The sequence below is a fragment of the Gigantopelta aegis genome, chromosome 11 (genome assembly GCF_016097555.1).
Source record: "Gigantopelta aegis isolate Gae_Host chromosome 11, Gae_host_genome, whole genome shotgun sequence".
Taxonomy (NCBI): domain Eukaryota; kingdom Metazoa; phylum Mollusca; class Gastropoda; order Neomphalida; family Peltospiridae; genus Gigantopelta; species Gigantopelta aegis.
In genome coordinates, this window is record NC_054709.1 from 18,424,078 (window position 1) to 18,438,941 (window position 14,864).

Consider the following 14,864-nt stretch of genomic DNA (forward strand, 5'->3'; position numbering starts at 1 on the left):
AATATCTTCAATAATCAGACGGCACCTTCTCCAGTGTATACAGTATCATCAGTAGTTGGTCCAAAACAAACTGTTCATCTATCCCATTGTAAACATTTCACATAATTAGAATTGAATCATACCCATAACATATTGATTAATATCTGTGGCATATGATGTACCTCACCAGTATTCTTCTTGTTTTATACACTCACCACCCATAAAATACAATTTGATTTAAACCAGGTATTAGCGCTCGCCTGATACATGGTCAGTGTCTACGATTGATCACCATCAGTGGACCCATTGAGCTATTTTTCATTCGAGCCAGTGCACCATGACTGATATATTAATGGCCATGGTATGTGCTACCCTGTCTGTGGGATAGTACATATAAAATATCCCTTGATACTAATGGGAAAATGTAGCGAATATTTCCTCTCTAAGACTACATTCCAGAATTACCAAATGTTTGACATGCTGATGATTAGTAAATCAATGTGCTCTAGTGGTGTCATTATACAAAACAAACTTTACTTCACTGTTAAAACCCATAACGGCTTCATCATCCTGTAAAACATTGTATAATCTGCTGGGTGTTTATGCTAACTGTATAAATTCTTGTGAGAAATATTTTCACAAGTATTCTCTTAATTATAATATTAGTTATAAATATTACTACATGTAGGTAGAAATATTTTAACAAGTATTATCTTAATTATAATATTAGTTATAAATATTACTACATGTAGGTAGAAATATTTCCACTTATTTTTTTTTGTCAGTATTAGTTACAAATATTACACGGTAGAAATATTTTCACTAATATTTTGTCAATATTAGCTGCAAATATTACAAAATTGAAATATTTTTGCCAACATTCTGTCAATACTAGTTTCAAATATTACTAGGTAGAAATATTTTCACCAATAATTTCTAAATATTAGTTACAAATATTACTAGGTAGAAATATATTCTGACAATACTACTTACAAATATTACTGGGTAGAAATATTTTTACAAATATTCATTCAATATTATAGTTACAAATATTACTAGGTAAAGATATTTTTAAAAATATTCTGTCAATATAAGTTACAAATATTACAAGGTAGAAATATTTTTGTCAATATTAGTTATAAATATTACTAGATAGAAATATTTGATAGAAATATTTTCGCCAATATTCTGTCAATATAGTTACAAATATTACAAGGTAGAAATATTTTTACACATATTCTGTCAATATTGGTTACAAATATTATTAGGTTAGAAGTGAAGTGACATTCTCCAGTTTCACAAAACACCCATATGATCGTATATTGGCAAATGTTGTTTAGAAAATAGCCCCGGAGCCCACACCAAAGAAAACAGAGTTGGGACTTTCCGATATGCATCTATTAATAAGTATGGCATTGATCCCTTGAGAGCCGAGATATTAATCTTACCACTTTGGTACAGTCCTATTTGCAGACGGGTGGATTAGATTCTAAGATGGGAACGCTTTTGACCTGGGGCGGATTACTGTAAATAAAAATCTTACAAATTCACCTTTCTAGTGTTACAGTCTTCTACCGTATTCCATGTATAGGTTCTCATATGTATATGTATTCAGTTGTGTGGAATATATTATTGTCTTGTGGTGTTAGATAAATAAAGTTTGGTTTCAGCTTCAAGCTGTTTAAAGTGTCAATGTCAGAGTTGCATAATAAGATATTATTGTACATGTGTATGCAACAATTCTTCATATTTATTAAAAAATATGTTTCTCACTTCAGCCAGTCCACCCTCTAAGTCCCCTATAAACATCCACACAAAAGCACAAAAAGCCTTAATTTAAAGTGAGGGACCCTAATTTTTAAACACTACAGTATATTTCTCATATTTTTAAAAACATGCCTGCATCTGAGAAGTGATGGTCATGGAGTCACGTTTTAGTAATTTTTAAAGAAAGAAAGAAATGTTTTATTTAACAACACACTCAACACATTTTATTTACGGTTATATGGCGTCAGACATATGGTTAAGGACCACACAGATTTTGAGAGGAAATCCGCTGTCGCCACTACATGGGCTACTCTTTCCGATTAGCAGCAAGAGATCTTTTATTTGCGCTTCCCACAGGCAGGATAGCACAAACCATGGCCGTTGTTGAACCAGTTATGGATCACTGGTCGGTGCAAGTGGTTTACACCTACCCATTGAGCCTTGCGGAGCACTCACTCAGGGTTTGGAGTCAGTATCTGGATTAAAAATCCCATGCCTCGACTGGGATCCGAACCCAGTACCTACCAGCCTGTAGACTGATGGTCTAACTACGATGCCACCGAGGCTGGTAGAGTAATTTTTAAGGGTATTTTACCATTTCAACATCACAGACTCTTGTTTCACCGAGTTGTAACTTTATTCAAATATGTTACACGTTTGTAGATTAACTAAACTTAGTGTCCATTTTTATGGGTTGAAACTAAATTTGCGACTTTTAACAACTTAATAATAAAATATATTCATGAAAATGAAAATTTAAACTTTAATTTACATTTGGCAATTTGGTAATCACAAGCCTAAACAAACAGTCTTTCCAGAATAGACCAAATTGATGCAATGTTTTCTTTAAAGATTTTTTTTCCACTAACACATAACTCAATTGTGGAGGAAGGTAAACACTGGATGAAATGTCTTGTGAAAAGATAAAAGGGTTCTTACCCACTTAGCTGCCCTGTAAAAGTTGATACGAAATCAGATTTGCGTCTGTCTGCATTTTAATCCTGCACTAATACTGTGCATCCATTTCCCTGTTCTCACCATTAAGTCGAGGCATCAGTTAGCCGTGGATAGTAAAGCATTCCTGTTAGCTTATTTCATAACGTTGTTCCGCAAAAAGTCGTTGAAGGATTTATGAACAGTCCTCCGAAGGAGGTGCTTTGCAAGTATATAAGTGTGCAGGGAACATTTTGTTTTCATAATTTTGATTAGCATACGGCTGGAAGGTACAGGGTTCGCAGCCCGGTATTGGCTCCCACCCAGAGCGTGTTTTAACGACTCAATGGGTAGGTGTAAGACAACTACACCCTCTTCTCTCTCACTAACAGCTAACACTGGCCTCGGTGGTGTCGTGGTTAAGCCATCAGTCATAGGGCTGGTAGGTACAGGGTACGCAGCCCAGTACCGGCTCTCACCCAGAGCGAGTTTTAACGACTCAATGGGTAGGTGTAAGACAACTACACCCTCTTCTCTCTCACTAACAGCTAACACTGGCCTCGGTGGTGTCGTGGTTAAGCCATCAGTCATAGGGCTGGTAGGTACAGGGTACGCAGCCCAGTACCGGCTCTCACCCAGAGCGAGTTTTAACGACTCAGTGGGTAGGTGTAAGACAACTACACCCTCTTCTCTCTCACTAACAGCTAACACTGGCCTCGGTGGTGTCGTGGTTAAGCCATCAGTCATAGGGCTGGTAGGTACAGGGTACGCAGCCCAGTACCGGCTCTCACCCAGAGCGAGTTTTAACGACTCAGTGGGTAGGTGTAAGACAACTACAGCCTCTTCTCTCTCACTAACAGCTAACACTGGCCTCGGTGGTGTCTCTCACTAACCACTAACCAACTAACAACTAACCCACTATCAGCTATCTGGGCTGCGTGTCCAAGACAGCATGCTTGAACCTTAATTGGATATAAGCACGAAAAATAAGTTCAAAAGGAAAGATTAGCAGCTTTTAATATCAGTTTAAAAATTGATTTCATAATTGTGTAGTAATCTTTGAAACTTGTATAGTGAAATGCGACACAGTACTGAAAAAAAATGCTTCTTGGTGTGTGTGTATATATTTTCAGAATAGGTTATACCTACAATTATTGGTTCCTTACTGGTTCAAACTGGAGGGGACTATAGGTTTCATCTCCATCCTGCTGTCTGTCTGTCTGTCTGTCTGTCTGTCCCACATATACATGTAGTTTTCCAGACATTGTTTTCGCAATGCCTCAAGATCTTGAGCTGAAATTAGCTTCATCATATACTGTTACAAATCAAGTTTGACTTTCATGTCGAATTAGCCATTTTTCACAGAGTTATGGCCCTTGAATTTAGGAGATACGAAAATTAGTTGGACCCCAGAAGGGGATATGTATTGGTTTAGGAGAACTCTCAGAATGCTTGTTGTTTTAAATTAAAGCACTGATGAGCTTGTCAATGGAGGCCTCTGAGCATTGAGAGAACAATAGCTTATATTACCTGTCGCTCATACAAGTCTACAGCTTTACAGAACCCACATCTTATTCATGCATTACATTTGGGACATCATTTTACATAGTCATGATGGGATACGCAAAAATAAAATAGGTTACCTGGATTTGTTTTTGCATAACCCTATAAATGGTTTATGCAGATTTTCAATAATGCATTGCAATGGCTTGCCATGTATATCCACATAAGCCTTCGTCCCAGGATCAAAATTTTTACGACCTCTAGTGTATTTTTCATGACCACATACATGTATATCATGGTGATTTAATATTAATAACTGAATACATATAGGGGCAGGATTTAGCCTAGTCGGTTGAGTGCTCGCTTGAGGTGTTGCATGGCAGAATCGAACCACTTTGGTGGATCAATTCAACTGATTGGGTTTTTTCTCGTTCCAACCAGCACACCACAACTGGTCAAAGGTTGTGGTATGTGCTTTCCTGTCTGTGGGGAAGTGCATATAAAGGATCCCTCGCTGCATCAGGAAAAATGTAGCGGGTTTCCTCTGATGATAACAATGTGTCAGAATTACCAAATGTTTGATATCCAGTAGCCGATGATTAATTAATCTGTGTGCTCCAGTGGTGTTGTTAAACAAGACAAAATTTACTTTGAATACATATATATATGATGGGAGTCTTATATTATTATTTTTTCTCTCTCTCTGCAGTCCACAGGTGCATCAATACAGGTGGCGAGTGAAATGCTGCCCAACTCCACAGAGAGAGCCGTCACAATATCGGGTACCGCCGAGGCCATCACAGAGTGTGTGAGGCAGATCTGTAGCATTATGCTGGAGGTAGGTTACATTTCAAGTAGCATTTGTTGTAGCATTATGTTGGAGGTAGGTTATGTTTAAATAGCATTTGTTGTAGCATTATGTTGGAGGTAGGTTATGTTTAAATAGCATTTGTTGTAGCATTATGTTGAAGGTAGGTTATGTTTAAATAGCATTAGTTGTAGCATTATGTCCGAGGTAGATTATGTTTAAATACATGTAGCATTAGTTGTAGCATTATGTTTGAGGTAGGCCATGTTTAAAGAGCATTTCTGTAATCTGTAGTATGATTTTGGAGGTACATGTAAGTCAAGTTAAAATAGCATTTTTAAAACATGTAGCATTATTTTGGAGGTAATAAATATATATTGCTTAAATAACATTTATATTTATCTTTTAAATCTGTGTCATTTGGAGGTCATGTTTTATAAATTTAATTTGAAAAATGTAACATGATGTTAGGTAGGTACATGTGTAGATATGTTATGTTCAAATAACAGTTATTTCATTTAAAATCTGTGACATGTTAGAAGGAGGTCAGGTTTTATAAAAATATGTGGTGTTAGAGCTAATATTACATACAATATTTAATTTTAAAATCTGTAGCACTTTTGTTAGTTTTGTGCATGTGTAGGATGGGTCGTAGCTCAATGGTAAAGCACTCCCCTGCTGCACAGTTGGTCTAGGATCGAAAGAAGGAAGGAAATGTTTTATTTAACATTTCATTTACGGTTATATGGCATTGGACATATGGTTAAGGACCACACAGATATTTAGGGAGGAAACCCCCTGTCGCCACTTCATACGCTACTCTTTTCGATTAGCAGCAAGAGATCTTTTATATGCACCATCTCATAGACAGGATAGCATATATCACGGCCTTTGATCGATCCCACATCGACCGCACATCAAGTGAGCGTTTTACCACTGGGCTACGTCTCGCCCTGTCTAGGATCGATCCCCGTTGGTGGGCCCATTAGGCTAGCCAGTGCACCAGTACCGGGATATAACAGGCCGCTCTATATCCTGTCTGTGGGATGGTGCATATAACAGATCCCTTGCTACAAATGGTAAAATGTAGCAGGTTTCCTCTCTAAAACTTTGTCAAAATTAACAAATGTTTGACATCCAATAGCCGATGATTAACAAATGAATGTACTCTAGTGCTCATGTGTATTTTTGTAATAAAAAAAATTTAAAAAATATATAACCCAGTGTAATATCGGTTGCTTGTGCATGCATGTACTTCAAATAAATTTGGTATTGCAATCATTTTGTGGCCACCCAACCAGCTATAACATAAGCTCTGAAATTCTAACCATATTTAACAAACAGGTACATGCATATGACAAAAGAAAATAGATCTCATTACCGAAATATATCTTGTTATACAAATACATGGCTGTGTAAAAAGTACAAGACTGTACATCTCTCTTTAAGATGAGTATGCATGCTGTTATGTTTGTACAGACATGTTGATTTTTTATATTTTTTTGCACCGGATAATTAGTCTCTGAAAATTCACTGGCAGACGAGAAATCACCGGTAATGTAGGTACATCACATGCTAAACTGTTTAGCAATAGATACGGGTTGGGCAACGGGTCACACAACAGTTACGAAACTCCGAACGTTCCAAACAGTTTGGATTTATCATTAGTGGCACCTACTAATGCTGCAGTACAGACGTACATGTGCAACACCCAAAATTGAACAAATTCCGCAAGTAAACAAATAATTATCTCTGCAAATTAAATATACTTTGGACAATTATTCTGTTCATTTATCTCAGGTAATCCATGCACTGTTCCCCATGTCACTGTTGGTTGGTTGAAACTGATACTATTTTCCAGTAGACTAGTATGAAGTGTTTAAATCGAGTGGTAATGGAAAATGTTTCTCTACATAATTGTGAGATAAGTAAGTTACAGTGTAAATAAGTTATCTAATTTGTACCACACACATTGTAGGTGGCGTTCATTAAAAGCTCGATTCTTGATTGGATTGCATATTCCTCAGGCAAAATTGGTACAATGTTACGAGTTTAGAAAGTGTGAGTGAGATTGTATTTCATCTAAGGCAAAATTGATTTTAAATATGATAACAATGTTACGAGTTTAGAAAGTGTGAGTGAGATTATATTTAATCTAAGGCAAAATTGATTTTAAATATGAAAACAATGTTACGAGTACAGAAAGTGTGAGTGAGATTGTATTTAATCTATGGCAAAATTGATTTTAAATGTGTTAACAATGTTATGAGTAAAGAAAGTATGTTCAGTGCTTCTAGATTATGGTAGCTCCACTCCCATGGCTAGTGATATTCAATGTTGGGCTAGTAAATAACTACTATGGCCATGTCAGACAGAGCTTCTAGATTATGGTAGCCCCACTCCCATGGCTAATGATATTCAATGTTGGGCTAGTAAATAACTACTATTGCCATGCCAGACAGAGCTTCTAGATTATGGTAGCCCCACTCCCATGGCTAATGATATTCAATGTTGGGCTAGTAAATAACTACTATTGCCATGCCAGACGGAGCTTCTAGATTATGGTAGCCCCACTCCCATGGCTAGTAATATTCAATGTTGTGCTAGTAAATAACTACTATTGCCATGTCCGATGACTAGTGAATTTGTTTTGGTAAAATGTTGCAGTTAAGTCAGTTTTGTAAATAAGAATATCCTGCCTCCATTCCAAGCCCCCAATGTTAGTGTTTTTAAGCTCTATCTCCCTCTTTAGGTAACATATCTGATTATTACTATTATTTAGTAAAATTATATTAACTTAAAGTCAGTTTAAGTAGGGCTAGTGAATTTTTAATTGTGGCTAGTAAATGTTTTAAATCCCTGGTGTAACAGAGGCTGTGGTATGTACTATCCTGTCTGTGGGATGGTGCATATAAAAGATCCCTTGCTTGTAATCGAAAAGAGTAGCCTATGAAGTGGCAACAGCAGGTTTCCTCTCTCAATATCTGTGTGGTCCTTAACCATATGTCCAATGCCATATAACCGTAAATAAAATGTGTTGAGTGCATTGTTAAATAAAACAGTTCCTTCCTTCTTCTAAACCAGACACTCCCAGGACCAAGTAAAAAGTCTGGTTTTAAGAGATATCTGGTTTAGAGAGGTTCTCTTTTGCATAAATATTTGAAAAGGGACCATGAAAAATGTCTGGTTTTGAATGAACTCCGGTTTACAGAGGGTCCGGTTTTGAGAGGTTTCACTGTAGTAACTTCTAAATTTAGTTACAAGTTGTAAAATGATATAAACTTCAGGGTATAATCATTAAAAATAAAATAAAAAATTGAAGTCCCTAACTTTATGTCAGTAAATATTTTTTTATAAATTTGACTAATAGATGGGATAAAAGATAACACGACCTTTGACATCATACTATTAATGGTAAAACAGTGTTTGGAGTGGTGTTAGCAATGATTAAGCATACAGTCTGCAGCATCTCTACTGCTAGGGGTGAGGTGTAGCCCAGTGGTAAAGTGCTCGCTTGGTACGCAGTCAGTTTGGGATCGATCCCCATCAGTAGACCCATTGCACTATTTTTTGCTCCAGCCAGTGCACCACGATTGGTACATCAACGACCGTGGTATGTGCTATTCTGTCTATGGGATGATGCATATAAAAAATCCTTTGCTGCTAATTGAAAAGAGTAGCCCATGAAGTGGCAACAGTGGGTTTCCTCTCTCAATATCTGTGTGGTCATTAACCATATGTCTGACGCCATATAACCGTAAATAAAATGTGTTGAGTATGTCATTAAATAAACCATTTCCTCTACTACTAAGTTATACATCAGACTCCATTTTGTCTTGTGAATGTGTTAAAAATATTAATTTTCAGCTCAATCTTTATTGTTCTTTTTCAGCTTTCTGTTGAAATTTAGTGTATTACTGCTTCATACAGAGCTACCTGTATACAGTGTATTTCAGCTTCTTATAAAGACTTTATTATTTCTGTTCCTTACAGAATCCACAAAATGGCAGATCCAAATGTGTAGCTTCTGCTCTGACCTATGAAAGTGGCCGTAGCTTACACTCTTGACCAATGAGAGTGAGCCTAGCATACACTCTCGACCAATGAGAGTGAGCCATAGCTTACACTCTCGACCAATGAGAGTGAGCCTAGCTTACACTCTCGTCCAATGAGAGTGGGTCTAGCTTTCTGTCTTGTCTGCCCTTGTATAAACCTCTGTCTTAACCAGTTTCTCTCTTCCTTTCCTCCACAGTCCCCACCCAAGGGTGCCAATATTCCTTACCGTCCAAAACCCGTAGTCTCGCCCGTCATATTCGCTGGGGGTCAGGCGTACACGGTTCAGAACCAGATGGCAGCACCAGTTCCAAGTCCGGAAGTGAGTATTTTTAATACATTTCGTATCCCTTATACCATACTAGTATATTCGTGTTGGCCTTCATTTGTGGTTTTTCAGTGTTAAGCTAATTGATGCTTCTGGTTTTTTAACACACTAATTAATATTTAAATTGTGGTTTAGCAGCTGGAGTTGGTTTTTTTTAAAAATTTAATGTGGGATTTGTATAGCTAGGATTTTTAACATACTAATTAATGTTTAAATCGTGGTTTACCGTTTAACGTGTGTGTATATGTGTGTGTGTGTGTGCGTGTGCACGCGCGCGTGTGTGTGTATGTGTGTTTTATTAATTTATAATAATTTACTGTGGAATTAATATAGCCAGTACTATTATATTGTTTTTAACACACTAATTGATGTTTAAATTGTGGGTTAGCTGTTGTGTGTGTGTGTTTTTTAAATTTATAATAATTTAATGTGGAATTACATGTGTGTAATATATATTTTGTAGCTAGCATTATAATATTGTTTTTAACACATTAATTAATATTTAAATTGTGGTTTAGCAGGTGTGTTTTTTTATTTTTTATTAATAATTTAATGTGGAATTAATATAGCTAGGGTTAGTATAGTTTTTAACACATTAATTAATGTTTTAAATTGTGGATTAGCAGGTTTTTTTTTATTTATAATAATTTAATATTAATTAATATAGCTATAGGATTAGTATATTGTTTTAACAATAATTAATGTTTAAAGTATGGTTTAGCAGGTGGGTTTGTTTGTTGTTGTTTGGGGTTTTTGGGGTTTTTTAAAAATAATTTATCATAATTTAACATGGAATTTATAAATTTATAAAATGACAATAATTTTTTTTATCCATAAATAGCTGACATTAAAGGTTTAACCAGTATTAACTGGCATTACAGGTTTGAACCAATAATAACTGACATTACAAGTTTAACCACTAAGACATGTAGCTGATAATAATGTGCTAACTCATAATAACTGACATTACAAGTTTAACCAATGACAAGTTATCTTAAACCGTTTTAACAACAATACTTGGGCCGAGTTTATTCAAACTGAGCAGAAAAACATCTACTAGACTGGTTTATGTGCTTCACAGTAAGCCAAATGGGCACATCGGGAACCAATCAAATAGTTCACAAATGTTAGCGAAGCGTTTGCAGGCTGAAATTGGGGCCGATGTTGCAAATCTAATAGCTGCATGACATATCACACGTTTTAGCCAATAAAAACCGACATTACAAGTTTTAGCCAATAGTAACTTACATTGCAAGTTTTAGCCAATAGTAGCTAATGTTACACACTTAACTTTAAACAATAAAAACCAACATTACAAGTTTTAACCAATAGTAACTAACATTGCAAGTTTTAGCCAATAATAGCTAATGTTACATGTTTTAACCAATAAAAACTGACATTACAAGTTTTAGCCAATAGTAACTAACATTACAAGTTTTAGTCAGTAATAGCTAATGTTACACACTTTAGCCAATAGTAACTGACATTACAAGTTTTGTTTGATTCAAGTGCCCTCCCTTGTCGAGAGGAAACTGTCGCCCACAGGTAACACGTAAATCCCATTAGTCATAGCTGTTAGATTTTCATTTGTATTTTAGTTAGCACCATAGTCAATATATCATTTTTCTGCTGTGTGTATCCTTTAGTATAAAAACACCTGTACGATCAGCCAGAATAGTTAGGCCCAAAAATATGCTTCAAAATAACCACATCAGGTGCAGATCCAGAAAATATTGCAGGGATGGGGTGGGGTGGGGTGGGGGGCTTAGTTTGGGGAAAAAAGGCATATGGATCAATTTGTAAAATGGGCAAACCAATACAAATTTATTTGAAAAGGGCTCCCCCCAAAAAAAACAAAAAAAACATTGTATCCAAAATTATTTTATGGTGAGGGTGCAGGGGCCCCCCCCCCCCCCCCCCCCCCCCCACACACACACCTTGGACTTACCTCTGTTTGTGGAACTTGATTTACACGTATGTAATGGGACCTCTTGTCAAGAGTGGGTTTTCGGCTTTTTTTCTGATTTTAGCTCTCTTCTCTTTTTTGCATAAAATTATTTTAAGAAATAAGATTGGATTTTCTTTGTTTGAGTATGGTAGAGAGCTGAGCTTTTTAAAGTTCATTTCTGCTTTAATTTTGTTCTTTTTATTGAGTATGAATAAATTATAACAAAAGTAAAACTCCCCAGGATTAATGAAGAATACTGTTAAATTAATATTTTATATTTTTCTGATTAATTATCTCTTTCACTGATATTATTCAGTTGCCTCCCTTTCCTAATGGTATTATTTATACTCCATTAATGATCAGTTATGTCCCTTATCTGATTTTCAGTTATCTCCCTTTTCATTTGCTAGGTATCCTTGTTTACTAATGTGCTCCGTTTTCAATTATTTTGGGGATTTTTATAAAATCTAGTTTTTTAATTGCTTTTGTTCATTCACTTTCACATAAATTTAGTTCGATGTAATAATTGGAACTTAAATGGATTTTAAAAAAACCAAGAATACATATAGATATATGTACACGTATGTAAGGTTTTGAAGTTCTCTGCTATAAAATCTTAAATCTTTTTAATGGTTTACAAACATAGTTTAGTTTGAGTTTTGCATACACATATGTTTCTTGTGCTTTGATTTAATTGGCTTGTTATTCTGTTGCATGTATTTTCTACATATACCATAATCTCTGATGGCAGCAAAAAATTAGCATTTTGTTTTTGTAAATATATCCAGTTTGAGACCACTAACAGACAATATTTCTCTAATTCATAAACATTAATGTTTATGTATCAGTAATATTTCAAGGATAACTTACAGTTACAGACAACAATATTTCAAAATTGTAGGTAACCAGAACAGTTCACATGTTTACCTAAGTAACCAATTGTCAAATTATTGTAGGTAACCAGAACAGTTCACATGTTTACCTAAGTAACCAATTGTCAAATTATTGTAGGTAACCAGAACAGTTCACATGTTTACCTAAGTAACCACATGTCAAATTATTGCAAATCATTAAAGAACAGTTTCTTAATTTTAGAGTGCGGGACATAGCCCAATGATAAAGTGTTTGTTTGATACGCGGTCGGTCTGGGATCGATCCCCCATCAGTGTGTGCATTGGGCTATTTCTAGTTCCAGCCAGTGCACCATGACTGGTGTACAGGGGTGGGAATTCTCCTCGGATCAGCTGTTTTCCTCTCGTGGAACATTGCGTTTCCTTGTATTTTAATCATCCTTTCCTCCAAAATGTGTCAGATGGCACAGATTTTAACCTAGGATTTCAAGAATTTCCGAGACCACTATAAATTTCCTGTTATTTTACAGTTCACTAATTCCCATCCCTGGTGTATCAAAGGCTGTGGTATGTGCTATCCTCTCTGTGGAATGGTGCATATAAAAGATCCCTTGGTATTAATGAAAAAATGTAGCAGGTTTCATCTCTAAGACTACAGGTTAAAATTACCAAATGTTTGACATCCAATGGCCGATGATTAATAAATCAATGTGCTCTAGTGGTGTCATTAAACAAACCAAATTTCTTCTTAATTTCAATACTTGGTGAGGTGATTTTCATAATGGATTAGTGGTTTGTGTGAACTTAAAGTGTGGTACTAACAGATGGTCCATGAAAAATATTTAAACACTTTACTGACTGAAATAAAGTTTCTTGATCAGAATATTAGTGTGGGTATAGTCAGTGTTTCTGGTCATCCTAAATTTTATGGGGTGGGGCCCAGTGGTACAGCGCTCGCTCGATGTGCGGTCAGTGTGGGATCGATCCCTGTCCGTGGGCCCATTGGGCTATTTCTCATTCCAGCCAGTGCACCACGACTGGTATATCAAAGGCTGTGGTATGTACTTCCCTGTCTGTGGGATGGTGCATATAAAAGATCCCTTGCTGCTAATCGAAAAGAGTAGCCCATGAAGTGGCGACAGCAGGTTTCCTCTCTCAGTATCTGTGTGATCCTTAACCATATGTCTGATGCCATATAACCGTAAATACAATGTGTTGAGTGCGTTGTTAAATAAAACATTTCTTTCTTTCTTTCCTAAACTTTATAGTACATTTTTTGTTCCCCAGCCTGGATTTTTATCTCCCATTAATGTTGTACATATGAAAAATATATATACAATATTAGAAAATAAAATGATGTTTGATCAAGCAACGACACACATTTGGATGATCAGAAAAAATTAAACATATGGCCGCTGGTATTCTAAATAAGAAAATGTATTTAATATGTAATTTTAATCATTAAAAAGGCTGTTGGCAAAATCTTTCTAATAATGATAGCCAACCTTGCCTGAAAAAAGCTTTTAAAAATAGATTTTCTAGGAATGTGCCAAAAACAAATTCCTATGGGCCCCATATAAAATGTTATGTACACGTATGTACTTTTCTAACCTCCTTATCAATGAAAAATCTTTAAAATTATACATTGAAAAAAAAAGAAGAAAAAAAGTTTGAGACCTTTTTTCTAGGTAGGGTTGGGTTCCCCAAAACACACACATTTTCCTTTGTTTATTCCTTAAGAAATGACTAGACAAAGCTACATTGTAGTCTGCAGTGTTTTATTTTTGCCCGTAAAGGGTTTATTCTTGTAGTGGTAGTCTCATGACTTGGTTAAGTAACGGTTACCAGGTGATGCAGCATTACTCTGGTAAAGCTATGTAGTGTATGACCTTACTGGTTTATGGTATATTGGCAGTAGAGTGACCAGTCAAGCTCTTGAACCAGCCATTTGGCAGACGGTGTACATTTTCTAGATTAACCTACTTGTGTACTGGTATGCTGGAGGAATGGTAACCTATAGTCCGTCCCATCATTCTATATGTTTTTTGTAAATAACTTCAGTTTGGTTTGGCGTAAAATGAAAACTAAACATGTTTTGAAAATAACAAAAAAACCCACTATTTTTGTGTGCAATTTACAAATCAATCGACTCAGAAACAAATAACTTGTAGTAAATTCCATAGTATGAAAAAAAGCATTGGCTGTGGGACGGACTTTAGTACAGGACAGGATCTACATCTAGCTGAGTTGGTATAGTGTTTGGCTCAGGTGCCTCATGTCTTAGGATCGAACCATGTCAGTGGACACATCCTCTGATTGTTTTTTCCCCATCCCAACTAGTGCCCCATGACTGGTATATCAAAGGCTGTGGTATGTGATGTCATGTTTGTGGGGAAAGGTACATATAAAAGTTCCCTTGTTACTAATGGAACAATGTAGTGTGTTTCTTCTGAAGACTATGGGCCAAATGTATGAAGCCTGTTTTTCTTAAAACACAGGTGTTTAAACACACTAAATGAATGTAGTTAAACGTGAGTAAGTGAAAAAAATTGGCTTTGTAAATTAGGCCTTGTCTGCGAATTACCAAATGTTGACATCCAAAAAGGCCGATTGATTAATAAAAAAATGTGTTTAATGGGTTATTAAAACAAAACAACTTTTAAAAAAATGGTAAACTTAAAGAAGCCCAGGGCC

General features: G+C 35.8%; 1 protein-coding gene across 1 annotated transcript in view; it reads left to right on the forward strand.

Annotated features, from left to right (window-relative positions):
* The window catches only part of LOC121385067 (poly(rC)-binding protein 2-like), a 333,206-nt gene that overhangs the window by 298,367 nt on the left and 19,975 nt on the right, over positions 1-14,864 (forward strand). The window contains exons 10-12 of the mRNA XM_041515603.1: positions 4,892-5,020; positions 9,243-9,434; positions 11,707-11,729. Coding sequence (XP_041371537.1) covers positions 4,892-5,020; positions 9,243-9,434; positions 11,707-11,729 — 344 coding nt within the window. The remainder of the gene's footprint in view (positions 1-4,891; positions 5,021-9,242; positions 9,435-11,706; positions 11,730-14,864) is intronic.